The sequence below is a fragment of the Oryctolagus cuniculus genome, chromosome 8, assembly GCF_964237555.1.
Source record: "Oryctolagus cuniculus chromosome 8, mOryCun1.1, whole genome shotgun sequence".
Taxonomy (NCBI): domain Eukaryota; kingdom Metazoa; phylum Chordata; class Mammalia; order Lagomorpha; family Leporidae; genus Oryctolagus; species Oryctolagus cuniculus.
In genome coordinates, this window is record NC_091439.1 from 139351036 (window position 1) to 139376859 (window position 25824).

A 25824-nucleotide genomic window follows, 5' to 3' on the forward strand; every position below is an offset into this window, starting at 1 on the left:
GGTTGGGCCGGAGATTAATGAACTGTTGTACCTTAAGATGTTGAGCTGAGTCTTGAAGAATGTGTCAGATGTGGGAAGATTAAGGGAAGAGGGAGCAATCCAGACAGAAGGTCATCACGAGTAAAATCATGGTGTTTTTGTTTATTCTAATCGGGAAGGCAGCAAATGGATAGAAGCCATGATTTTATGTTAGATATTTTTGGTAAAAAAAATAAAGTTGTCAGGGTAGGGACATATTCTAATGAACATCCAAATCCAGACAGAATTTTGGAGCTGGAAGCATTTTTATTGATCTAGACAACTCCCTTAGAGATGAAGTAACTGAGGTCCCAAGGGATGATGGTTACTGGGTTAACCAGAAAGTTAATGCTGTATGATCAGAATCTTATTCACTAACTTAAATCCAGTGCTCTTTCCATGGTACTTTGGAAATATTTGAAGAGAAAATATATGGTAAAATAGGTGTTTATTAAAAGAAATCTTGGGCCAGCACAGTGGCATAGCTGGTAAAGCCACTGCCTGCATTGCTGGCATCCCATATGGGTGCCAGTTCGAGTCCCAGTTGTTCCACTTCCCATCCAGCTCTCTGCTATGGCCTGGGAAAGCAGTAGAAGATGGCCTAGGTGCTTGGGCCTCTGCACCCACATGGGAGACCCAGAAGAAGCTTCTGGATCCTGGCTTCGGATAGGCCTAGCTCTGGCTTTTGCGGCCAATTGGGGAGTGAACCAGCTAATGGAAGACCTCTCTCTCCCTGTCTGCTTCTCTTTTTCTCTGTGCAATTCTGACTTTCAAATAAATAAATCTTAAGAAAAAAAAAGAAATCTGACTCCATATGTAAGATGAATTGGAAAAAGGAAACTAATATGAGAGAACCCACATAAACTATGAAGTAACATTGGCATGACACAAATGAAGCCTTGATGATGGTAGTGAATATGTGAAGGAGAAAGAATAGATACCATTGGAGGTTAAACAAGCACAACAAAATCAAGTGCTACTCCTTCAATGGTTCACCCTATGAGAAAATAGCTCTTGCCCCATGGATATTTTTGTTCAGTCCCACCTAGAATATTTAAATGATTTGTTTTCAGTTACATTTTAAAAAATTTTAGTTATTTGAAAGGCAGAGTTAGAGAGAGGCAAAGTCAGAGAGACAGAGAAAGAGAATTTCTATCCACTGGTTCACTCCCCAAAATGGCCATAATGGCCAGAGCTGGGCTGATCAGAAGCCAGGAGCCAGGAGCTTCTTCCAGGTCTCCTTCCTTTGGAGCAGCGGCCCAAGAACTTTGGCCATCTTCCACTGCTTTCTCAGGCCATAGCAGAGAGCTGGATCAGAAGTGGAGCAGCTGGGTCTCAAACTGGCACCCATATGGGATGCCGGCACTGAAGGCTGTGGCTTTACTCACTATGCCTCAGTGCCTTCCCCTTCAGTTACATTTTAAGAACACATTTTTGATTGACTTATTTATTTGAAATGCAGAGACACAGAGGAGAAAGAGAGAGAGGGAGGGAGGGAGATATTCCATCTGCTGATTCATTTCCCCACATGACCACACTGGGTGGGATTGGGCCAGGCCAAAGCCAGGAGCCAGGAGCTTCTTCCAGGTCTCCCATGTGGGTGCAGGGGCCCAAGCACTTGGGCCATCCTCTGCTGCTTTCCCAGGGGCATTGGTAGGAAGCTGGATTGGAAGTGGAGTAGCTGGGAAAGGAACTTGTACTCATATGGGATGCCAGCACTGCAGGTGGTGGCTTAACCAGCTAAAACACAGTACTGGCTCCCCACTGTATGTAGTTTCAATTAAGAGTTTGTTGGGGGCCAGCAATGTGGTGTAGCATGTAAAGCTACCACCTGCAGTGCCAGCATCCCTTATTGGCACTGGTTCCAGTGCCAGATATTCAAATTCCAAAATACATCTCTCTACTATGGAGACCTGGAAGAAACTCCAGGCTCCTGGTTTTGGATTGAGCCCAGCTCCATCCTTTGAATGCACCAGCAGATGAAAGCTCTCTCTCTCTCTCTCTCTCTCTCTCTCTCTCTCTCATTCTCTCATTCTCTCTCTGCCCCTGCCTCTCAATAACTCTGCTTTTCAAATAAAAAATCATTTTTTTTAAAGTTTGTGCATCATTCAACCAATCAATTATTTAATTAGATCATCAATGAGCAGTGGGTCCTGAATATCTTCCAAGACTGCAACTTTATTAATTACTTTGAAAATGAAGTAGAGTATGTCAGAATGGTACAGTTATTGATCATTTACTTGAGAAAGAAGACTTATATACCCTTGAGGATAGTTCATGGAAATGAATCGATCTGAGCCTTGACAAATGAGTAAAATTCAAGTGAACAGAGTATTTTGTTTAAAAAATACTTTTTAAAAAATACACTTGAAAGGCAGAGAAAGAAGGAGGGAAATTGGATCAATAATAGGAGATAGTTTATCTTGGGCCCCATAAAAAAAGCCTGTATCAAATATTGCTGATAGGAGTAGCAAGGCAGAAAACAAACCAAGCTATTAGAGAGAAATTGTAGTCTTAGGCACAAGAGTTTACCATGATTTTAGAGCCAAGGAGTCCAAGTTTTCTGAGCATAAATGTAATATGAGAAAAATGATGTTAAAATAAATTTTCAAGAACAGGTCAGAAGCAGGACACAGGTACTGAGGCCTTCTGAGATCCAGGTGAAGAATGACAACACCAGCGAGGAAGCAAGTGGCTGCAGTAAGAGAAGGACAGGGTGCCTGGGACATCCTGAAGGTAGATCTGGTAAAGTCTGTCAAGTTGTGGATGATGACCTTACCCTTGATGATCATATGGAAATCTGTTTCTAAGAAAATAAGGTTTGAGTCTCCATCTTTTCTCTCCATTTCCTCCCCAGTAGACAACCATGTCTTCTACTCTTTTTCAGATCACTGGCCCAGATAAGCCCATCACAGATATTTGCCAAAATACGGTTCCATGGAGCATGTCAAAGAAAGCTTAGAACCAAGGGGGAAAAGACAAAAGAGGGAGGCCCATGTTCCCCTTATTTGGCTCTTTCTTCATTGGAGCAATTGAATAAACTAACATTGGTGCTTGTCTCCACACCCTTCACTTCTATTTAGTTGGTTCTCAATACTCATGAAGGGCTTTAAATCAAAGTCCTATTGTTCTTATTAATGACCTTGATCTTTAAAAAATTATACCAAGAGGCTTGACACAGGGTGGTTCTAAGGATGTGCTGTAACTTAGGTTTAGAAAATTGTATCTTCCCTGCTACCCTCATCCGAGAATCAGAGAATCACTCTGGGGGATGCCAGTTCTCCAAGGACAGGCACAGCAACAGATGCTTCTGCTTCCCTAGACAGATGTTTCCCCTTGGGCTTGACATACTTCCAACTATTAAGATCAAATCAACTCATACCTGGACTCCAAGCATTCAATGGCATTATTTATCAAAAAATGTATTAAAATATCCAAAGACCACTTCAAACTTCTGCTGCCTTCAAGACAGTTTTTGGCACTTGTAACAGACACTGTAGCTTTCTACACATGAGCACCCACTCTATTTCACAAACTATCTAGCAATTCAAACAGACCATTTCAGGTTCAACCATGCATAAGAATAGTATGGATGATCTGGAGTCACAAGAACTTCAATACTCTTGCACAGAGCAAACCTGCTAATGTTAGGACTCAAAACTGAAAAATAAAGCCACTATGTGGTAACATGGACGGGCTTAGGGAAAGATGTACAGCCAGTTAGCCAAGGCCACAATCTCAGACATTGATTTTTCATGTGTTTGGATAAATTGTGTTATCTTCCATTTCATATTCTTGCTTTTCCAGTGAGACCCTCCACATTCAGGCCACATATTCTTTCCATGTGTCTGTAGAGCAGTGGAAGTTATTCTGATACAAGATTCTCCTAGACAGTCAGCAGCTTCCTGATTCACTACCCAACTTGGAATCAGTAGTTCTGAGAGATGTTTCCCAAACAACCAGGCTGAATTCAATGTCATTCTCTTTGGTAGGTGACAGCCTTCTACCTCAGGATGCAGAAAGACATGTCTCTCACTCTGGGGCTCCCTTTTTCAAATCATATAGCATGGTGCTCTGTGGTGATTTGTGGTTTTTTACACAAGTTCTGGTAGAATTCTGATGCCAAGAAATGGGGATAGGAGTTATTCTCCATCAAGCTGTAAATCCTTTTCTGTGCAGATGTAAAACAGCCAGTTGTAGCATTTTGTATATTTTGGACAATAAGGATTTTGGTTTGGAAGTCTATGTTTACCTGAAATAAAACAAAAAAGCAGATTACCCAGTATTCATTCCTAGAGAATCACTCAGTACCCATTGCTCTGCTATTTGAAAATGAAACACAAAAAGAAGCTGTACCATGTGATGAGCTTCACCTGCCAGGTCTTCAGATACAGTTGAAAACCAGAATGCCAGGGGAGATATCCTTTCACCATTCCTCACCCCTGGTTTAATCTAATATCTAATTCTTTTGTTGCCTCTTGGTGCCAAGGATGTCCACATTATGCTGAAATGAGTATTTTTATCTTACCTCTTTTGGGGCATCTTTTTCTATGAATTCTATATATATTTCCTTTGCTTTTGAGGACAGCTTCTGGGATGATTTGATTTTTTTGAAGTCTTCACAAGCCAGCCAGAAGTCTATATTTTCTTCACAGAATTGAGATTTTAAAAAGGCCCTAAAAACAGCCACACCATCTATAAAGATAGAAGAGATGGGAGGAGAAAGAACACAGAATATGAAGAACTGAATAACCAAATAATTATCACTTAGCTATTTTCTAGATTTCATTCAAACACATAATCCTCAGAATTTAGCTCTTTTAAAAAATATTTTTTTTATTTGAGAGGCAGAGTTACAGACAGTGAGAGGGAGAAACAGAGAGAAAGGTCTTCCTTCCATTGGTTCACTCCCCAAATGGCTGCAACAGCCAGAGCTGCACCGATCCAAAGCCAGGAGCTAGGTGCCTCCTCCTGGTCTCCCATGTGCGTGCAGGGGCCCAAGCACTTGAACCATCTCCACTGCTTTCCCAGGCCACAGCAGAGAGCTGGATAGGAAGAGAAGCAGCTGGGACTAGAACCGGAGCCCATATGGGATGCCGGGTTTGCAGGTGGATGATTAGCCTATTGTGCCATGGTGCCAGCCCTCAGAATTTAGATCTTTAAAGACAAAGATGCTGGATGGGAACAAGATGCTGGGATTCCAAGATGCTGGAATAGGGAACAATTTACTACACTCGGCTAGAGAACTATGCTTATAGTGAGGACTGTGCAGATCATTTGTATGGTTCACATGGTGGCACAGATAAGTACTGAACACAGGGAAAACACCTAGGCATTGCTCTGCTTGGAGGAGAGGGGGTGGGGGTATGAGCATAACAATAGAGGTACAAAGAGCTATCAAGGGCTGTATGCCAACTAACCTGGAAAACTAGAAAAAAAGAATAGATCCCTATGGGTCAGCACCATGGCTCACTTGGTGAATCCTCTGCCTACAGTGCCGGCACCCCATATGGGCACCGGGTTCTAGTCCCAGCTGCTCCTCTTCCAGTCCAGCTCTCTGCTGTGGCCCGGGAGGGCAGTGGAGGATGGCCCAAGTGCTTGGGCCCCTGCAGCTGCACGGGAGACCAGGAAGAAGCATCTGGCTCCTGGCTTCAGATTGGCGCAGCAGCAGCCATAGCAGCCATTTGGGGAGTGAACCAATGGAAGGAAGACCTTTCTCTCAGTCTCTCTCTCATTATCTGTAACTCTACCTGTCAAATAAATTAAAAAAATAGATCCCTAGACACAAGCCACCTACCTAAATTGAGCCATGAAGACATAAAAAACTTAACAGACCAATAACCAAGATGGAAACTGAATCAGTAATAAAGAGCCTCCCAATAAAAAAAAAAGCCTAGGATCAGATGGCTTTATTGCTGAATTCTACCAGATATTTAAAGAACTAATTCCAATTCTTCTTGGGTTATTCAAAGCAATTGAAAGGGAGGTAACCCTCCCAAACTCCTGAAGCCTGTGTCACCTTAATTCCTATACAAGAAAAAGAAACAGGGAAATTGTTCTGTAGTTCTTTCTCTGATGAACACAGATGCAAAAATCCTCAACAAAGTACTGGCCATTTGAATCCAACAACACACCAAAAAGATCATTCATCCAGAACAAGTGATATTTATCCTTGGTATGCAGGGGTGGTTCAACATTCACAAATCAATGTGTGATACATTACAATAACAAACTGAAGAAAAACCATATGACTATCTCAATACATGCAGAGAAAGCATTTGATAGTATATAACATCCTTTCATGATGAAAACCTTAAGAAAATTGGGCATGGGAGGAACATTCCTCAACACAATCAAGGCAATTTATAACAAACCCATGGCCAGCATACTATTTTTTTTTGACAGGCAGAGTGGGCAGTGAGAGAGAGACAGACAGAGAGAAAGGTCTTCCTTTGCCGTTGGTTCATCCTCCAATGGCCGCTGCACTGTGGCCGGCGCACCCTGCTGATCCTAAGGCAGGAGCCAGGTACTTCTCCTGGTCTCCCATGGGGTGCAGGGCCCAAGCACTTGGGCCATCCTCCACTGCACTCCCTGGCCACAGCAGAGAGCTGGCCTGGAAGAGGGGCAACTGGGACAGAATCCGGTGCCCCGACAGGGACTAGAACCCGGCGTGCCAGCGCCTCAAGGTGGAGGATTAGCCTATTGAGCCATGGTGCCACCCGCCAGCATACTATTGAATGGGGAAAAGTTGGAAGCATTTCCACTGAGATCCAGAACCAGACAAGGATGCCCACTCACCATTGCTATTCAATACAGTACTGGAAGGTTTAGCCAGAGCCATTAAACAAGAAGAAATCAAAGGGATACAAATTGGAAAGGAGGAAGTCAAACTATCCCTATTTGTAGGTGACCCCACTGAGACACTACTGGAACTCATAGAGTTTGGAAAAATGACTAGATAAAGAAATTATGGTGTATATATATACACTATGGCATACTAGTCACCTGTAAAAAAATGAAATCTTGTCTTTTGCAACAAAATGGATACAACTGGAAACCATTACACTTAGTGAAATAAGCCAGTCCCCAAAAACACAGATACTATATGTTTTCCCTGATCTGAGTTAACTTATAGAGTACCTGAAATGTAATGTATTAGAGTGCAATGAACATTTTGAGATTCAATGATTGTTTAAAGCCCATCTCTTCCATTGAGGAACAGTGGGTTTTTTTTTCTTCATACCATTTGCTGAACTCTTACTTAGTGTAGGATTAACTGTATGATCATTAAGTAAACTGAAAGTAGCTCATTGTAAAGAGTGGGAAGGGGAGAGGGAGAGGAAGAAGAATTGGAGCATGGGTGGGAGGGAGGGTAGCATGGCAAGTATCACTATGTTCCAAAATCTATACAAATGAAATAAATGAAAGTTATATAACTTACATAAAATCTTTTTAAAGAAAGACAAAGATGCCAGTAGACAAAATACTTAAGTATAAAAACAAATACTTATGTTTGCTGTTGATGCAAAAAAAATGTCTTCAGGGGAACCACAAATTCTCTGGGAACAAGTGTCTTGTAAACAATATATGCAATGGAAAAGTGGACAACTTCAACTAAGAGCACTGCCACTGTGCTGTTTAAGGCTAATTTGTCTTCCCCACTCAGAGTCAATATGCTAAGAAATAAGGGGAGAAAAAGATATTCTAGGCTCCTGTGACTATTGAGTCCATTCCTCCTCTTGTGAGCCACTCATTTGCTGTGGAGACACACCTTTCTAGACTCTTGCAATATTTGCAGTAGATCAAATTCAAGGTTAACTCACATTTGCTGGCCAGCAGCTCCTCGAATCCTTCTGACCACAGCAGTGCTTCCTCTGGGGAAGGCCTGCAAGAGAAGTTTTCAGTTAAGAGGGCACATATCAGGTCCCCTTTCCAGCTCAGCAGTGAGCTGTTCAGGTTTGTGAGCACAGGATTCTCACTTACTTGCTGAAAGTTTGCTGTTTGCTTTTCTTGCTGGTTTTGGGCTTCCCAGGAGTGGAAGAATTTTGCAAGAAGGAACTCAATCGTGTCTTCCAATCTTTTAATCTTAAAAAAAAAAGTCACTAAGTGGCCATGCTTGAAAACACAACTACAGCTGAATGTATTTTTATCCAATAAAGCTATCTAGTAGCTACAGGCAAACCAAATGAGACAAAACCAAGTAGCAGCCTTATCAACCTAATATTTAAACCCAGCACTGAAATACTGAATAGTTTTCTCAGACTATAACTACTAGTGTTAAGAGTAAAGGTAGGAACTACCTTAAAATTCACAAAAATATTATCTCAATATGCTGCATACCCAAAAAGCACATACTGGGGCCCAGTACTATGAGTTAAGCCATCCACCCCATATTGGCAATGGTTCAAGTCCAGGCTGCTCCACATTCAATCCACTTCCCTGCTAATGCACCCAGGAAAGCAGTGGAGGATGCCCAAGTCCTTGGACCCCTACACCCAGTCAAAGACCCTGAAGAGCTTCTGGCTCCAGCCTTGCCCAGCCCCTGTGGTTGTGGCCATTTAGGGAAGTGAACCAGAGGATGGAAGACTTCTTTTTCTGCCTCTCTAACTGCGACCTTCAAATAAACCTTAAAAAAAATGAAAACCTTAAGCTAATTCTGGCCCACAAAGAGCGGCAGTTCACTCCTTCCCCTTCCACCCATGGTCCTGGATGCACCAGAGGCCATGCATAGGGAGTGACACTGGCCCTCCGACCTACAGTGCTCTTTTGAGGAAGATTTGTTCCACAGTCATGACTGCCTGAGAACAGCTTTATCATGAAAAGGTGAGAAAGGACTCAAAACGAGATCTTCAGCCAGCAAATGCTCTTCCCCTGATATGGTCAGGCAGATCGGATTAAATTAATCAGATTCATGAACTGGAAAACCACGCCTCCACCCCTTATGTATCCCACCTGTATTCACCCACCTGCCACTCAGACCATTAACCATGCCCCTTTGGGGACTGAATAAAAAGGGTGGAGCCTGCTGGGCCCACCCTTGTTCTCCCAAGCCTCCAGGCACAGCTTTTGGCTGCCCCTCATCTGTTTGCCTGCACCTTGTGGTTTTGTGGTCATTCCTGCCTGCACGGTTTTTCCTTTCCCTGTGACTCTGACCTGTGATGGCCTGCACGTGGCCCTTGTTCACCTCATGCCTCTTGGTGTGGGCGGCCTTCTGGATGCCTCTGGAGCCTGCTGACTTGCCTTGCCGCTGCTCTCTGGCCCACAGGCTCTCCCTTGCAGGCTCTGGCCTACTCCCTGGAAAAGCCTGGTATGCAACTGCCGGTTTAAATTTCTGATTCCTTTCTCTTAATAAAGCCTTCACCTCCCTGTGTATTTCTCTCACACTCTAAATGCTAAGCCATACCACGCTGTCTGATTTACAGAAACTCGATATTTAGAATTGTAAGGTCCCGGGTTTCGGCATCAATGTAAGTTCACCACAAAACACACCAAACACCGGAGTAAGGTAAAGGGTTTATTGGGGAAAACCCGGCAAGCTAGAGGGGAGGGGCAAGGAAGGAAAACGAGTAAGAGGGAGAGAGGAGAGGAGAGAGGGGAGTGAGAGAACGGAGCCGACAGAGCGCCACGCGTTCAGAAACAGGCCCTTTTAAAACTTCGCCAGGGGGCGGGCAGGGAAGGAGGAGCAGAGAATCCCATTAGGATGGGGGTGGGGCTGACACCAGTGGTTGGGCCATGTGGCCGCCTGGCTTGCAGCAATGGCAGTGGGTGCTAGAGCCTAGGATGGTGTCAGGGTGTAGGTCTCGCCAGAGATAAGACTGTGCCACTTTCCCAACAAGAATTCTTATCTAAATAGACAAGAACACTTTAGATATGAATCTTAATAATTTTAAAATAAAGGTAAATGATTTCCCACCACCCAGCAGAAGCACACGATGTCGACCAGGGTTCTCAGCTGCGCTGAGATGCACGCAGAAGGCCGCTCCATAAGGTCCCAGCGCGCCTCCACCCTCCTCCTACCAAGCCCTCCCGAGTGTCCACACTCACAAAGCCAGCACAGCCCTCGTAGATGTAATTTCCCTGAGTAAATTAGCATCGTGCGCTTGGTTTCTCTGCAGAGGCTCAGGCTACAGTGTTTCCCAAAGTGCCGCATATACAGCAAGCCGACCCGACAGAGAGGCGCCTACTCACAAGGACCGTTTCATCTTCTCCTGCTTTTCCACGCTCTTGGTGTCACTGCCTACGCTCTCGTCCATACCTCCACAGTCGGGCTGAATCTCCATAAAAACGACACTTAGCATTCGCTGATCTCAGTACAGAGTGTCAGCCTGCAGTTCGCCACAGCTTTTATAGCCTGCCGGCGTGGGGGCGTGGTCTCTCTGGGCCAGCCCCACCTCCTAAAGCGAGGATTGGCCAGAGGCCTACGGCAGGGGCAGAGCCTGAGCAGGAGCTGCTGACACGTGAGACTATGGCTTAGAACATGATCTGGCGGGACACCTCCAGCGGCAGGGCGCTGAGGGCGACGGGTTTTTCCAGGCCGAAGTCCTGTGGAGCAGTCTGGCTCAGGCCCTTCTGTGCCCAGCCTGCCGAATCCCTGCCTGCAAGCTGAGCCGGATTCCAGAAAGAACACACTGTGCCTCTGCTTCCCTCGCTGGTGGGCGGGCGAACCAGGAACTGCAACATCGGGCCGGGCAGTCTTCGGGAAGAGAGCAGGAGACAGTGACTTTGTCCGAAGGCGACACCTGAGCTGGGCCTGCTTTTTGGGTCAGCTCTGGAGCCCGGAGTCCTGGTGGGCAGGGAGGGAGAGTGAGGCACAGTGAGCTTGGCACTGGGACACACCAGGATCCTTGGAGTTCAGCAGTGCAAGCAGTCGGGCTTGCCTCCTCCGTCACTGCTGGTCAGCTTAGAATTTACCAAAACTTTTAACTGGCAAAAACAATGTGTATAGGGGTGCGGTGGGGGTGAGAGCAGCTTACTTCAATGAGCGGTATTTGTAAATTCTTCAGAAACCACCCCTCCCTACTCCTGCAGACTTAAAATGATTGGTCAGGACAGAGTCCCTCAACTATGAAGTGAGTCAATTTTGGATAATATATGACAGTGTGTATTCCAGTGGTTCTCTCCCAGGCCTGTAAGTGGACAGTTTGGTTAACTGCAAGGCATTAGTTACTGTAGACACTCTCCTTGCTTTGCATTAGATCTATCAGAAGAAAATATGAAACCTGTGTTTGAATATTGGATCCAGTCAGCATGTTCTTAGGGTGAGCTGCCAGTACTAAGAACTCCAGGTTTGACTTGGAGAGCAAAATCTGTGTTGTTACTAGGGAGAACAGTTAGGTGTAAAGGAAAACCACTCAGACATCAGGAAGACAAAACAGAGTTCTGTGGGGCTGGCACTGTGGCGTAGAAAAGATTCCATCTGCAGCGTCGGCAGCCCATATGGGCACCGGTTTCAGTCCAGGCTGCTCCACTTCTGATCCAGCTCCCTGCTAAGCTAATGCACCTGGGAAATCAGCCCAAGATGACCTAAGTGCTTTGGCCCCTGCACCCACGTGGGAGACCCAGAGGAAGCTCCTGGCTCCTGGCTTCGGTCCAGATCTGGCTGTTGCAGCCATCTGGGGAGTGAACCAGCGATGGAAGAGCTCTCTGTCTCTCCCACTCTCTAACTCTGCCTTAAAAAAAAGGTTTGTGTATTTATTTTCACTTATTTGAAATGCAGAGAGAGTTCTTACATTCATTATTCATTCTCCAAATGTCTGCAGCAACCTGGGCTGGGTCAGGCTGAAGCCAAGAACTCAGTCTAGGGCTTCCCATGTAGGTGGTAGGGACTCAAATACTTGAGCCGTCACCTGCTGCCCAGCAGGGTTCTATTAACAGGAAGTAGAATCAGAAGCAGAGCTGAGGCTTGAACTCAAGCATTCTGAATGGGATGTGGAAGGCTTGATCACTATGCCAAACAAGAGCTCCAGTCACATTTTAAACATGTTTGCAAAACTGTAAGACTGTAACTTTTTAAACATGCTCTTCATCTCAAAAAAGTCTTTGCCTGGTATTTCTGTATCCAATTTTACTTCCATATGATTCAGTACTTATTTATTGAATGTATGTATTATATAGACACCTGCTTCATCTCATCGATACAAACCTCAATACATTTTTGACTGAGAACCTTGGATATTACAATTTACTCACAGACTGAATTTCACTCATAGGCTGGGAATTCTGACAGAGACTGTAAGAAGAATCTAGATGTGTGTGTACCTGAGACCTAATTAGAATCGGGGCCTGATCACTAGAATCTAACAATTGGAACAGTCTCTTCACACCTCTTTCATCTGTAATGAGAAAACCAAGTCCTTTTTGCCAGTTTCACATGTTCAAGTAAGTTCAAGTCCTAGAAGCTAAGATTTTCAGTGTTATGTAAGTCTTACACAAAAGGCCTTTTATAAATTCTAAAGTAGCACACTAAAGTTGATTTTGTATTTGCATATGTGTGAAAAAGCATAATGTGAAAGGCATAGCTATTCAAGAGAGGGAAGTTATGAGAATTAGCTCAGGTTATAAATGTGTAAGCATGGGGCCGGCGCTGTGCGCACTGGGTTAATGCCCTGGCCTGAAGCGCAAGCATCCCATGTGGGCGCTGGTTCAAAACCCGGCTGCTCCACTTACTGTCCAGCTCTCTGCTATGGCCTGGGAAAGCAGTGGAATATGGCCCAAGTGCTTGGGTCCCTGCACCCATGTGGGAGACCCGGAAGAAGCTCCTGGCTCCTGGCTTTGGATCGGCACAGCTCCAGCCATTGCAGCCATCTGGGGAGTGAACCATCAGATGGAAGACCTCTCTCTCTCTCTCTCTCTCTCTCTGTCTCTCCTCTCTTTGTGTAACTCTGACTTTCAAATAAATAAATACATCTTTAAAAAAAAACATGTAAGTATCAAATATCAAGATAGTTAATACAGATTTGTAGAGTGTGAAACTCATGATAGATATTTAATAAATGCTGTCTGGTGATAAGCAAATGAAATGAAAGCAACAGATTAGCATTTAAACTCTTCAGAGAGTTCCATGCCAGGGAAATACATTGCTCTCCATATATTAGCAAAAGTCAATCTGCATATATACATGCAAGCAACTGGTTTAAATGAGGGGTACCATAGAGCTTTTTTTTTTTAATAAATAAAGGTATTTAATAATGTTAATTGCTTTTTTTTTTTTTTTGACAGGTAGAGTTATAGACAGAAAGGTCTTCTTTCCATTGGTTAACTCCCCAAATGGCCGCAATGGCTGGCACTGCGCTGATCTGAAGCCAGGAGCCAGGTGCTTCTTCCTGGTCTCCCATGCGGGTGCAGGGACCCAAGCACCTGGACCATCCTCCACTGTCCTCCTGGGCCACAACAGAGAGCTGCACTGGAAGAGGAGCAGCTGGGACTAGAACCCGGTGCCCATATGGGATGCTGGTGCCACAGGTGGAGGATTAACCAAGTGAGCCACAGTGCTGGCCAGGTTAATTGCTTTTTTTCATGAACACTTTCATACTGATAGCTGATGCTGAGTGGCAATTTTTTTTAAATTATGTGGTTGATTGAGAAATCTATCCATCAGTTTATATTTTTTGTGTCAATAAGTACTGTTAAGAGTTAAGACGATAACTGCTACAGCCAGAAACCTATCCTTAAAAATTGTCATGTTTATATCTCTTTAAAGACAAGCTGAGCTATTTAAAGTGAAACCTTTTATTTGATGACTTCCCCTTGGGCTATTTGCTGCCACTGGCTTTTGGCTAAGTGGGATGGCGTCATACTAATGTGGAGGAGAAAGAAACAAGGCAGTGGGTTGTTAAAGGTGGGCAGTGAAGCCACAGCCTGAGAGAGGTAGATCAACTCACTTTGCATTTTCCACTTTGTGTCTACCTCACTCTCTGCTGTAGAGATATCTGATTGCAAGCATTGGTGGTGGAGGTTCTCAGAGTGGTTCTTGAATTTTCATAATTTCTTAAAAGTGTGAATTCCAGAAAAAGGCAAGCAAAAAAATTATAAGCTTCTGATAATATCAAGGAGAGATTATGGAGAATAAAAAGTTTACCCCACCATACTTCCTCTTCTCTATTAATTACCAGAAGTTAAAAATATTTACATATAATAATGCTCATGATTATACTTCAGAAATTTAGAAAACAACATATATGCCTTAAGAAACACCACAAAGTATAATTTTCTTATGTACTTTGCTTTTTTCAGTCAGTACAATATCTTAGGTCCTAAATGTATGAGTGTGGTAAGCCTCTTGCTTACCTTATGAAAGTTTAAGTGGTTCGTGTTTATTTCTTTTTGAAAAAAAATTGAAGAATTTTATTTATTTGAAAGTCTGAATTATGGGGGTGGGATCGAGACAGAGATTGAGATAGACAGATATCATCTATCTGCAAGTTCACTCCCCAGATGGCTGCAATGGCCAGAGCTGGGCAAGACTACTAAAGCCAGGAACCAGGAGCTTCATTGGGTCTCTCATGTAAGTGTCAGTGTCCCAAACACTTGTGAAGTAGGCATACAGGTTAAAATCGATTTGGTTTGTGAGCTGGAAGACCATGTCTTCACCACGCCCCTACCTGATACCTTCACAACACCCCTGTGTGACCTGATGCCCCTACCTGGCCACACCTGAGTGCCCACTGGCCAATCAGGTTAATTAACCACTCCCCTTTGGAAGTGGGTTAAAAGCCTGGAACAGGGTGTGTCCTCTCTCTTCTTTGCCCTGGCCTCTAGCCAGGAGGGGGCTGGCTGAAGCCCTGCACCCCCAGGGCATGTGGCCTTCGGGCCACCCACCCTAGGCTTCCTGGCCTAGATGCTCTTCTACATGGCTGGTTCCTGGTACTCAGTATGAATCCAGATTTTCCCTTCTCCTTAAACTGAACTAAAGCCTTCACTGTCCTATGCATCTTTCACACTACATAAAAGCTTAAAACATACCATGCTGCCTCATTCACTTATGCCAGTATTTAGAATTCTTCTCTAAATATTAGGCAAGAACCCTCTAGGGCATATAACTATTGGGAATTTATTAATAAGCATATGGTGATATCATCTGGCACCCCAAATTCCCGTAACATATGTGGCACCCCAGACTCGACCTCTGGGGAACTTTGAGGGGACACATTTTCATATGTAATTTTAGGGGGTCATTTCTGATATTAATTTTCTGCTGATTTTCACAGGCCATTACCAGGGAGCTGGATCAGAAGTGGAGCAGCTGGGACGCAAACTGACCCTTATGGGATGCCAGCATTATAGCTGGTGGCTTAGCAGCAATATCGGCTACAAGTGGTTAGTTTTAAAAAGGAACAAGAAAGAAATGTGATGAGTAATTGGAAAAATTGAAAACTTTTAGTACCTATTTGTTGGTCATATGAAAGAAGTGTAATACTTGTCTTTATTATTACTTTTAGTCTTATTTAATTTTTTACTTAATTGAGAAGGAGAGAGAGAGAGAGAGAGAGAGAGAGAGAAAGAGCGAGATTGAGAATGCATTCAATTTGCTGGTTTACTCCCCAAATGCCAACAGCTGGGACTCGCTCGGTCAGGCTGAAGCCAGGAGTGGGAGCTCAGTCTAAATGTCCCATGTGGTTGTCAGGAACCCAACTACTTGAGCCATCACTATTGCTTTCCAGGATTGATATTAGCAGGAAACTGGGGTTAGGAACCAGAGCTGAGCACTGAATGCAACTACTCTGATATAGGACTTGCACATCTTAACTGCAGGGTAAATGCCTGTCCCTAATTTAACTTTTTGTTGGAGAAATCTTCATTAATAGAATAAGCCTATGACCCCACAAGACCCTGTACCTATTCATAATAGGATCTAAGGTATAAAAGTCATGATTGATTAATTTCTTAGAATGTAATTTGTATACCTAGTAGCTAAGAGAGAAAATTAGCTTTTTCTGTCAGGCATGAATCAGAGTTTACAACTAACAATTGAAGTTAATGATTTTACCAATCCTTATGTTAGAATTGAAGTTAATGATCTTACCAATCCTTGTGTTAGAATTTCCACTTCATGTACTTAATGGTTATACCTGACATTTATCTGTAGTATGGCATATGTTATACTTCAAACCAATAGGGCTTCCCTAAATTTAATAGCTACATCTTTTATAAGACATCTAGGGGTGGGAGTTTGGCACAGTGTTTAAGATGTTGCTTGGGATTCCTTTATTCCATATTGGAGTGCCTTGGTTCAAGTCCTGACTCTGCTTCTGATTCCAGATTTTTGTTAATGTGTACCCTGAAGGCAGCAGGTGATGGCTCAAGTACATGAGTTCCTGCCATCCATGTGGTGTGCGAAGGTGGGCAAACTGATGGGTGAGGGGATAAAGTTATAATGAGTGACTAGCAGAAATTCCAGCTCATTTGCCCTCATCTAACTCCCTGCCTGGTTTCCCCATTGTGTTTGGATTAGTAGAATGAAATTTAGAAAAAAAAATTTGAAAAACAAAATTTGACCAAATTTATCCAAGCCATGTTGAGGGGAACCCTCATTCAACAAGCATTTATTTATTTATTTTTAAGATATATTTATTTATTTTAAAGAAAAAGCTACAGAGAGGAAGAAAGAGAGGGATAGAGAGGGAGGGAGGGGGAGAATCTTCCATCCATTGGTTCACTCCCCAAATGGCTGGGAAAGGAAGCAGAGGATTGAGGCTGTAACTCCAAAGGAGTTGTGATCAAGGAAACATCTTTTTTCTCTTCCCTCTCTCTTACTTCCATCCATCCTACTTCCCTCCCTCCCTTCCTTCCTTTCTGTATAAATACTTAATTGAGAGGGAAGTTTTCACAGAAGTAATTGGGAATGTGATCCAAAACCCAAATGAGAATACTATAGGAGCAAGAACACATCATCTCTTGAAAGAGGAGGAAGAAAGGTAGAGTTTATACATGGGAAAAGTGTTTTGGATGGTAGGAATATGAGAGAGTTCCCATCTCATTCTTTATACTTGCTCAATGAAATATGAGCCAGGTCATCAGCAGATAGTAAGGGAAAGTCAGGGGTATTACAAATTGAGGAGGAAAAAGGTATAAAAAAGTAACATGGATAGTGGGAAAACCAATAGCCTGGGGAAGTACAGTGTAACACCAGTGTTGAGTGCCCACTTGAGATCTGAGATTACAAATAAAAAGGGATTGTTAGTTTGGTTATGTTCAGCCATATTCAAATGCTCCTGAAATAGGTGCGGAGTGTGCAGAATGCTTTAACAGTGTCAGGGTTTTACTGAGTACTGCAGGGGAAGGCAGGTGTCAAAGAGCAGTGACCTATTCAGAGCTTGGATAGTGGGGATGGCTGAACACAGCACAGCAGGAGTATGCTAACATTGACTTCAATTTTTTTTAAATGTACTTCCCAACATGTGTTATTATATGAGGGTAATTCAAGTATTTGTGGAAAATGGAATTAAAGCATAAAGTTATTGAGGTGCCTGCCACCCCTTTGGGAGATCCACACTGATTTCACACCTCCTGAATTACATAGTGCACATTCATTAAAATTCTGGGGTTTGTGTTATTGTGTGCTGGGTTAAGCCACAGCTTTCAATGCAGGTATCCTTTATCACAGTGCCAATTTGAGTCCTGGATGCTTTGCTTTCAGTACAACTCCCTACTAATGTTCTTGTGAAGGTAGCAGTTGGCCCAACTGGTTGTGATCCTGCCACCCATGTGGGAGACCTGGATGGAGTTCCACATTCCTGGATTTTGCCTGGAGAGTGCTGGCCATTATGGCCATTTGGGTAGCCAGCTAGTATGTGGAAACACTGTCTCTCTTGGCCTTTTAAAAATTTTTTAAAAATGTTAACCTTAACCCATGAGGGCATTAGTATAATTGTGTCCTTAAAGTCATGTTAATGATATGGCATTTATCATACAGAAAAAAAGCCTAATAAAATTTATAAATGTCATTATCAAGTGCAATTTTTAAAACAATTTTCACTAAGCGTATCTGTGTAGGAAGTGTTTTATGGTTTCCCATTTTTCTTTCTGTAGTTTGGATAATCTGAAATCCCTCATTACCATTCATATTCCTCATAAGTGCCTAGCTTTCTAGATACTCATATCTTCCTTTGCTTTATAATTTCAGTAGTTTATAAGAACATAGCTAAGTGTTGAATGTTATGGAGTGATTTTCTTAAATACATTTACACTGCATAAACATATACATTTGAATATATTCTGCACTTAAAGTGTACTTTAAGTATAAATTTTCAAAATTTGTTCTATTGCTTCAGCTTTCTGTGCTGTCACCATTGCTGGATGATCTTGTCTAACTGTACATCCTTTGTTTCCTCTCAAGTCTGTTTTCTTTCTATTCGCTTGTATTACCTTCAGTTTAATTTTCTTTCCTACAGTTATTTTTATTCTAGAAATATTTTTAATAAATTCTAATTAATTTCTCTTTGGTACTTCTATTTTTGTCTAATTATTCATACTTGAATTGTTCTGATTGTGACAATTTGTTCTTTAATGTGTCTACTGTTTTATTTGTGTCAGATCATTTTGCAATGCTAAATTTTTGGTTTTCATATTTTTTTATTTTGTGATCATATCTTTCTTGTGGCTTCATATCTCTTTTGTTCTCTGTTGCTCTCTGGGTGAATCACAATTCATGTTTGAGCAGAGTGGATTTTATGCTATTTTATAGGAGGCTTCTATGTAGGTTGTTAGGAGAGAGGCAAGAAAGAATCTTGTAGCTTTGTGATTCTAAGATTTCTTATGTTGTATACAAACTGTGCCAAAATATAGCTCCACTGTACTTTCTGGAAGCTTCCTTTCTGATATTCTTTCCATTATATATTTGAAGTTTCTCCCTACCCTGATTTTTGCTTTTCTGACATTCACATTGGTTTCCCCTCCCACTGGATCTTCCTCATTGTAGATATCTGCTCCAAAACAGAAACATGTGCTGTTGACTTCTGTGAGTTACTTCTTCCTAGGCCACATCAGCATCAATGAACCTTCAAGTAAACTTGCAACACTTACCCCATCCTCCCTGAATTCAGATTTTCTAAAGTCATCCCACAAAATTTCTCCTCTGGATGAAGATTTCACATTTGTTAGGGATTTTGGGGTTTCTCTGGATTTTAAGGTGAGCTATAATTTCAATGACTTCTGTTTTGTCCCAAGAAATTACTCATGCCCCATTTTGAGGTGGCTGCATGGGTAGGCCAGCTTTTCAGATTTCCTTTTAAATATTTATTTTTATTTATTTGAAAGGGAGAGGGAGAGGGAGAGGGGGAGGGGGAGGGGGAGGGGAGGGGAGGGGAGAGAGAGAGAGAGAGAGAATGAGAATATCTTTCACCCTTTGATCACTCCCAAAATAGCAGCTGGTCTGGCCAAAGGCAGGAGCCTTTTCTGAGTCTCCCCCATGTGTGGCAGAAACCCAAATCTTGGAGCACCTTCTGTTATTTTCCCAGGTCATTAGCAGGGAGCTGGATTGCGAGTGGGTCAGCTGGGAGCTGAACTGGTGCCCATATGCCACAATATTAGCCTGTAAGATTTTGAGGAATATTTCCAGATACTCCCAACTATTGGAATACTTCTAATAATCTGAAACACTTACAGAAGCTGAAAAATTTAATCAGTATAGGGCATATAACTAAAATATTTACATCACTGACATAAGCAGTATTCCTAAGTACTTTGAGTCATATTTCTCATTTTACTAGTGTTGGCTTTTGATGTTTTGAAAATCTATACCATGAAAAAGTAAGAAACTGCAAACTGTTGCAGGTGAGGGTTTATATATTGTTTATTTTATAATAAATTGTATGTGAGTAATGCTGGTATTTATTTGCTTTGTTTTTAGGTACAATCAAATGTCACAAGGAACAGACAGCTGGCAAGGGATGAAACTCAGCATAGAGAGCAATTCAGATAGTGAAGTTGGGCTCTCTGAATTTATTGGTAAACAGTGCCAAATGTCCATAAGAGAATGGAACACCAATATCTTTAAGTTCCAATCAATGAAACTTCTGATTCAAAAGTCCAAAATTTTGGAGCGAGCACTATGGCACTGTGGGTAAAGATGCTGCCTGTAGTGCTGGCATCCCACATTGGTGCTGATTGGAATTCCAGCTGCTCCACTTCTGATCCAGCTCACTGCTAATGCACCTGGGGAAGCAATGGAAAATGGCTTGAGTACTTTGGCCACAACACCTGCATGAAGAAGCTCCTGGCTCCTGGCTCTGGATTGGCCCATCTCTGACCATTGTGACCATTTGGGGATTGAATCAACAGACTGAAGATCTTTCTCTCTCTTGCTCACTTTCTCTAGCTCTGCCTTTCAAATAAATAACTCTTTAAAAACAAAAAAGTTCAGAATTTAACAACTGCAGATGTGATGTTTTATTTCTTTTAAGTAAGAATTTAAAACCTTAGAACAAGCAAGTTAAGACTTATTGGATTGTACAAAAACAACATGGGGTTCATATGAGATTGATTAACATATATACACAAGGCCACACTGAAAAGATTTTGGAAAAATGGAATTAAAATAAGTATTTTGTGCAAAAATATTTAAATCCATGTAGTTTTTCATATTACATATTTTCTATCAATTTCAAGACTCATATAATTCCAGATACTATCGTGAAAATGCAGTATTACATTTTTTACATGTGGGGACATTCTATATCACAGTTATCTGATTTCAGGAATATTTATTTTTCATCAATGCATTTCCATCCAATTTAATGAGCAAAGACTAATTCAATTTTTCCACATGTCAGACATGTCCAAGGAACAAAGCAGGGCAAATGGATGGGTACATTCTTTATGCATTTCTGGCATTTAGTTTTACACATTGCCTTTAACATTTCATTGACCTACTGGAAATAAAGGGCAGTTGCCTTAAACCCTTCCTCATTTTCTTAATTTTTTTTCTGGATTCTTTTAGGTTATCCTTGAATTTTTCATTCCATACACTGAAAATCCTTCAGGAATACAATTTTAAAGCTAAATATTTATTTGAAGTTTAACATGTTGACTGGAAGACAATGTGTATATGCAATATGTGTATTACAGATTGCATTGCTGCAAGAGTGGGTGTGCTAGATAAAATACAGGGCACCCTAATACTGTGTGAAAAGGAATGAAACAAAAATTCATTTTATTTTTTAAGATTTATTTATTTGGGAGCTGGTGCTGTGGATCACTTGGTTAATCCCCCGCCTGCAGTGCTAGCATCCCATATGGGTGCCGGGTTCTAGTCCTGGTTGCTCCTCTTCCAGTCCAGCTCTCTGCTGTGGCCCAGGAGTGCAGTGGAGGATGGCCCAAGTGCTTGGGCCCCTGCACCCGCATGGGAGGCCAGGAGGAAGCACCTGGCTACTGGCTTCAGATCGGTGCAGTGCCAGCCATAGCGGCTATTTGGGGAGTGAATCAACAGAAGGAAGACCTTTCTCTCTGTCTCTCTCTCTCTCTCACTGTCCAACTCTATCTGTCAGATTAAAAAAAATTATTTATTTGAAAGAATTATAAAAGAAGCCTGGGGAGGGAGAGAGGGAGAGTAGGAGAGGCAGAGGGAGAGAGAAAGAAAGAATCTTCCAGCTATTGGTTCACACTGTAGGTGGTGGCATAACCTTCTGTGACACAATGCTGGCCCCTCGAACTAAAATTTATATTGTTTAACTGAAATTCAAATTTAACTAAGAGTTCCATCTTTCTTTTTAAATGTGATTTTATTCGAATGGCAAATCAAATTTCTCAAATTAACTAATGTAATGACAAACTGTTGCCTATACTGTATCATAATGGTTATTCCTCACTTGTAACCAAGTGTGTGGGATTACTTTGATGCTATGTAAAGTTGCACTTCCATAAACCGATTAGCTATCTGAGCAATCAATTATACTTACTATTGTGTAGTCCATATATGTTTAGGCTTCACAAAATGTGATGGAATGAGAAGGCCATGCCAAGGCCACTGGCAAGCGAGTGTCAGTTACTCAGGAATGGCTTTGAAACCCACCTGGCAATGGAGCCTGCCTGGCAACAGGCTGTGATTGGTTGGGGCATAGACTGCCCCTTGACCAGATTGGCTGGTCTTGGCTTTATAAGATTTTGTTCCAACTGTAATAAACGAGTCTGTGGGCTGATCACCTCAAGCCTGCTTTCACCCGACTCCCGGGGTCTGTGTGGTGACTCCGCGCCTCTTGCCCCCACCACAATCCTCCTCTCAGAAAGGAATCCACTGCAACATTATTGAGAAATCAACTGCAACATCTGGTGCACCAACGTGACTGAGAAGAGACAGCGTGTCTGACTTGGCAAGGTCCCCTTGGATTTCGGCAAGTAGGCACCTTGGTGTTTTGTGTGCTGTTCGGTTCTGTGAGGGTGAGCACAGGACCCCCTCCTATGCCCCTTTCTGTGTCCTTGTCCTCGGTTAAAGTGACCCCAGGTTAGGCACACACCGCCCAGAAGCGTACATCGCTTCTCAGCTTCTCCTTTTACTTTCAGTTCGCCCGGCGAATTCACATAAGGGACTGATCATCCCAGAATTTGGAACCAAGTCATCTTCCCTCACTCGAGAGAGGTGACACTCTGGAGACACTGTGTGGGCATACGGCCTTGACCTAACAAATCAAGGAAGTCCCCCACTAAGCACAGGACATACTTACAGCCTGATACACCACTATCTATTTGTCTAAGGTAGGGAAACCTCCTGCAAAATGCCATCAACAGCTGAGGTGCTAGGAATTTGCTTTGTTATGGCAGCAGTGCTGTACATGTCTTTCCTTTGGCTAGAGTTGGCGTGCTGTGCCGCTCTTAAGCACTCAGACATGGGAAAGAAACCCCCCTCTCGGAATCCTGTGCAGATTATCAAACATAGTGAATCTGTGAGTGATAAGAGCCTGGCACTCCAGGTCCCTGTCTCACAGACAATGGTTGATGACTTAGGGAAAGAGAACTCTGACTGTGAAAAAAAAACAATGTAGCATACAAGGTAACAAACAAGATAGCAATGCCTAGTCAGCCACCGCCCACATACCCATGGGATGAACTTAGAGGACCTCTAGACAATAACTCATGTGAGGTCATCCCATCTGCACCCAGTGAGGATCCCCACATTTGTGGCAGTACTCGGACACCCCAAGCTCTCAGGGCAGCCACTAGACCCCATACACCTGCACATTTGCTGTTAATGTAGGAGTGCATGCAGAATTCAGGCCCTGGATTCCAACACCCATAAAGGACCTTACTATGCTAAGAAAGGCTTCTCAAGAGTCAGGTCCTGACTCTCCCTACGTTGAACAAGTGCTCACACAATGGGCAGCAACCCTTCAAACTCATTTTGACTGGGTTGCACTGCTCAAAGCATGTTTGTCGAGACTACAGTTCTTACAGTGGAAAGCCTCCTATGAGGAAGAGGCTGAAACTGTGGCAAGGAACGATGCTGCCTATGGAATAGCAGTAACCTTTGATATGCTTACAAGCTGTGGCACCTACATAAATCCTCAAGAACAGGCTGCATTGGAGTAATTGCCTATTTTGATCAGGTCAGAGATTTGGCACTTAAAGCCTTAAAATATATAAATCTTCCTGATTACAGGCAGCTCTTTAGAAATCTAGTTCAAGGCCTAGGCGAATGGTTCCCCGATTTCCTTGCCAGAGTCTTGGAGGCAGTAGAGAAAAGACTACTGCCTGGCCCCAATCAAGACAATTTGGTCAAACAATTAGCTTGGGAAGGTGCTACAAAAGAGGCAAAAGCAGCAATTGCCCCAGTCTGTAATGAAGACATTTCTAAATGGATAGTAGCCACAAAGGAGGTAAACCCTGCTGATGCACCCATACAGGCCCTAACTGCAGCCATTAACAAATTGAACACAAAGAAGTCTAACGACCCTCCAGTTTGTTGGGGATGCCAGGAAATAGGACACCTACGGCTAAACTGCCCAAACGCTGAAAGATGGGGCAAGCCCAAAACGCTGTGTCCCAGATGTAAAAAAGGCTTTCACTGGGCAAAAGATGGCAAGACCAAGCCTTTAAACTCCCAGTGGGGCGGCCCTCAGCCCAGCAAGTAAGAGGGAGTCCCACCACCATTAACTGGTCGATGCCCATCTTCAATCGGAGGCCTAAATTGACCTTATATTTAGATGACATTGCCTTTGTGGGTTTAATTGATACGGGAGCAGATGTTACTGTCTTAAAAGCTAGGGATGCAAGAAAAATTCAACATTGGAAGAGAGTACCTGGACCTGACCTCCAAGGTGTTAGAGGATTAAAATTGGCTGATCAGGTCATCACATCTGTAATTTGGCAAGATGAAAGTGGAGATACAGGAACCATCTTTAAACTAATTGCTGAGGTTTCCATGACCTTATGGGCGAGAGATGTGCTCTCACAAATGAAAGCGGTCCTTACTATGGATCACAAATCTCCACAAGCCAGCAGCTTTAATGCAGAACCTACAAGTAGGATTCACCCCCAATTCTAGGGGCCACTGCTCACCTCATACAAAAGCCAGACCCAATCCCACTGAATGGGAAAAAAACAGGAAACATCTGGGTAGAGCAGTGGCCAATAATACAACCCAAACTTAGCATCCTTAAAGAATTAGTACAGGAAAAAATGGAAAAGGGACACATAGAACCCTCCACTAGCCCTCCTAACAGACCCATTTTTGTGATACCAAAGAAACAGGGAAAATATAGGCTTCTACAGGATTTGAGAGCTATTAACAAAAATATAAAAAAGATGGGAACATTCCAGGCTGGCATTCCCCATCCAGGGGCCATTCTTAATGGATACCACATAGTTGCCATTGATATCAAAGATTCCTTCTTTTCCATTCCCATTGCAGAGCAGGATAAGGCTTACTTTGCCTTTACAGTATGGGAGCCCAATTTCCAGCTCCCTGCAAAAAAGATTCCTGTGGATAGTACTCCCACAAGGCATAAAAAAATAGCCCCGCCATTTGCCAAAGATACATTTCTCATGTGACCAGCCCAATTAAAGATCAGTGCTTGGTCATACATTATGTGGATGATATCTTACTTACTCACAAGAATGCAGCAACTCTGAATGCCAGTCTAAGTGAGACAGTAAGAAATTTAGAGTTCCTGGGTTTGTCTATTGCCACAGAAAAGGTACAACATTTCACTCCCTTTCAATCCTTGGGTTGTCAAATCTCCTCCCATATATCTCCAATGGGCCCAAACCTAGAAGTCAAGCATAAATACTCAGTTAATGAACTTCAGCAACTATGTGGCCAAATCAATTGGCTGAAGCCCTTCCTTCACTAATACCTGCAGAACGTAGACCGCTATATGATTAACTGACTAAGGGAAACTGCTCTTCTTCAAAAATCACATTGACACGAGCAGCGAAATCCACTATAGAAAAGATTAACACCCAGTTGTCAAATTTAAAAACCTTTAGATATGACCCTCACGTGCCTCTATGTGCCATGACCATATCTACCCTCAAGGCCCTCTTAGGAGCTATTTGGCAACAACACAGACCACTTTTTTGGGTGCACATAGCCTGGAGTGATTGTTGTAAAACAGTAAACAAAGTAGATGCCATCCTTATGATGGGACTTAAATTAAGATATTATACCAATAAGATATTTAACACAGATCCAGACATAGTGGTGCTACCACTATCACAATTAGAATTGTCGACACTGATGCAGAATAGCACGCTCTTTCAAACTTTAATGATAAATTTTCCAGGACAGACTGACAACCACCTGCCAGCAGACAGGCTACTCCAGACACTACAAACCTTAGAAATACACTATCCAAAACATGCTTTCCCTTCTAATCA

At 42.8% G+C, this 25824-nt stretch overlaps 2 protein-coding genes across 2 annotated transcripts; one reads left to right on the top strand and one right to left on the bottom strand.

Annotated features, from left to right (window-relative positions):
- Positions 1–2087: 2087 nt before the first annotated feature.
- LOC127487125 (regulator of G-protein signaling 2-like) lies at positions 2088–10357 on the bottom strand. The gene is made up of 5 exons (XM_051831679.2): positions 10207–10357; positions 8002–8103; positions 7842–7903; positions 4547–4713; positions 2088–4270 (listed from the first exon to the last, which is right to left on the bottom strand). The coding sequence occupies exons 1-5, from the start codon at positions 10314–10316 to the stop codon at positions 4076–4078; spliced, it is 636 nt and encodes a 211-aa protein (XP_051687639.2). The 5' UTR covers positions 10317–10357; the 3' UTR covers positions 2088–4075.
- Positions 10358–24106: 13749 nt separating this feature from the next.
- Positions 24107–24490, top strand: LOC138843358 (endogenous retrovirus group K member 6 Pro protein-like). Its single transcript, XM_070047163.1, has one exon. The coding sequence runs from the start codon at positions 24107–24109 to the stop codon at positions 24488–24490; it is 384 nt and encodes a 127-aa protein (XP_069903264.1).
- The last annotated feature ends 1334 nt before the right edge of the window (positions 24491–25824 follow it).

What these genes read in the sequence shown, in the direction of transcription:
- LOC138843358 (XM_070047163.1), top strand. Translation starts at nt 24,107, where the DNA reads ATGCCCATCTTCAATCGGAGGCCTAAATTGACCTTATATTTAGATGAC.
- LOC127487125 (XM_051831679.2), bottom strand. Translation starts at nt 10,316, where the DNA reads ATGCTAAGTGTCGTTTTTATGGAGATTCAGCCCGACTGTGGAGGTATG. An exon ending in GAGAAGATGAAACGGTCCTT is followed by an intron (nt 8,104 to 10,206) that starts GTGAGTAGGCGC and finishes TTTTTTTTTAAG; the next exon opens with ATTAAAAGATTGGAAGACAC. An exon ending in AAACAGCAAACTTTCAGCAA is followed by an intron (nt 7,904 to 8,001) that starts GTAAGTGAGAAT and finishes CTTCTCTTGCAG; the next exon opens with GCCTTCCCCAGAGGAAGCAC.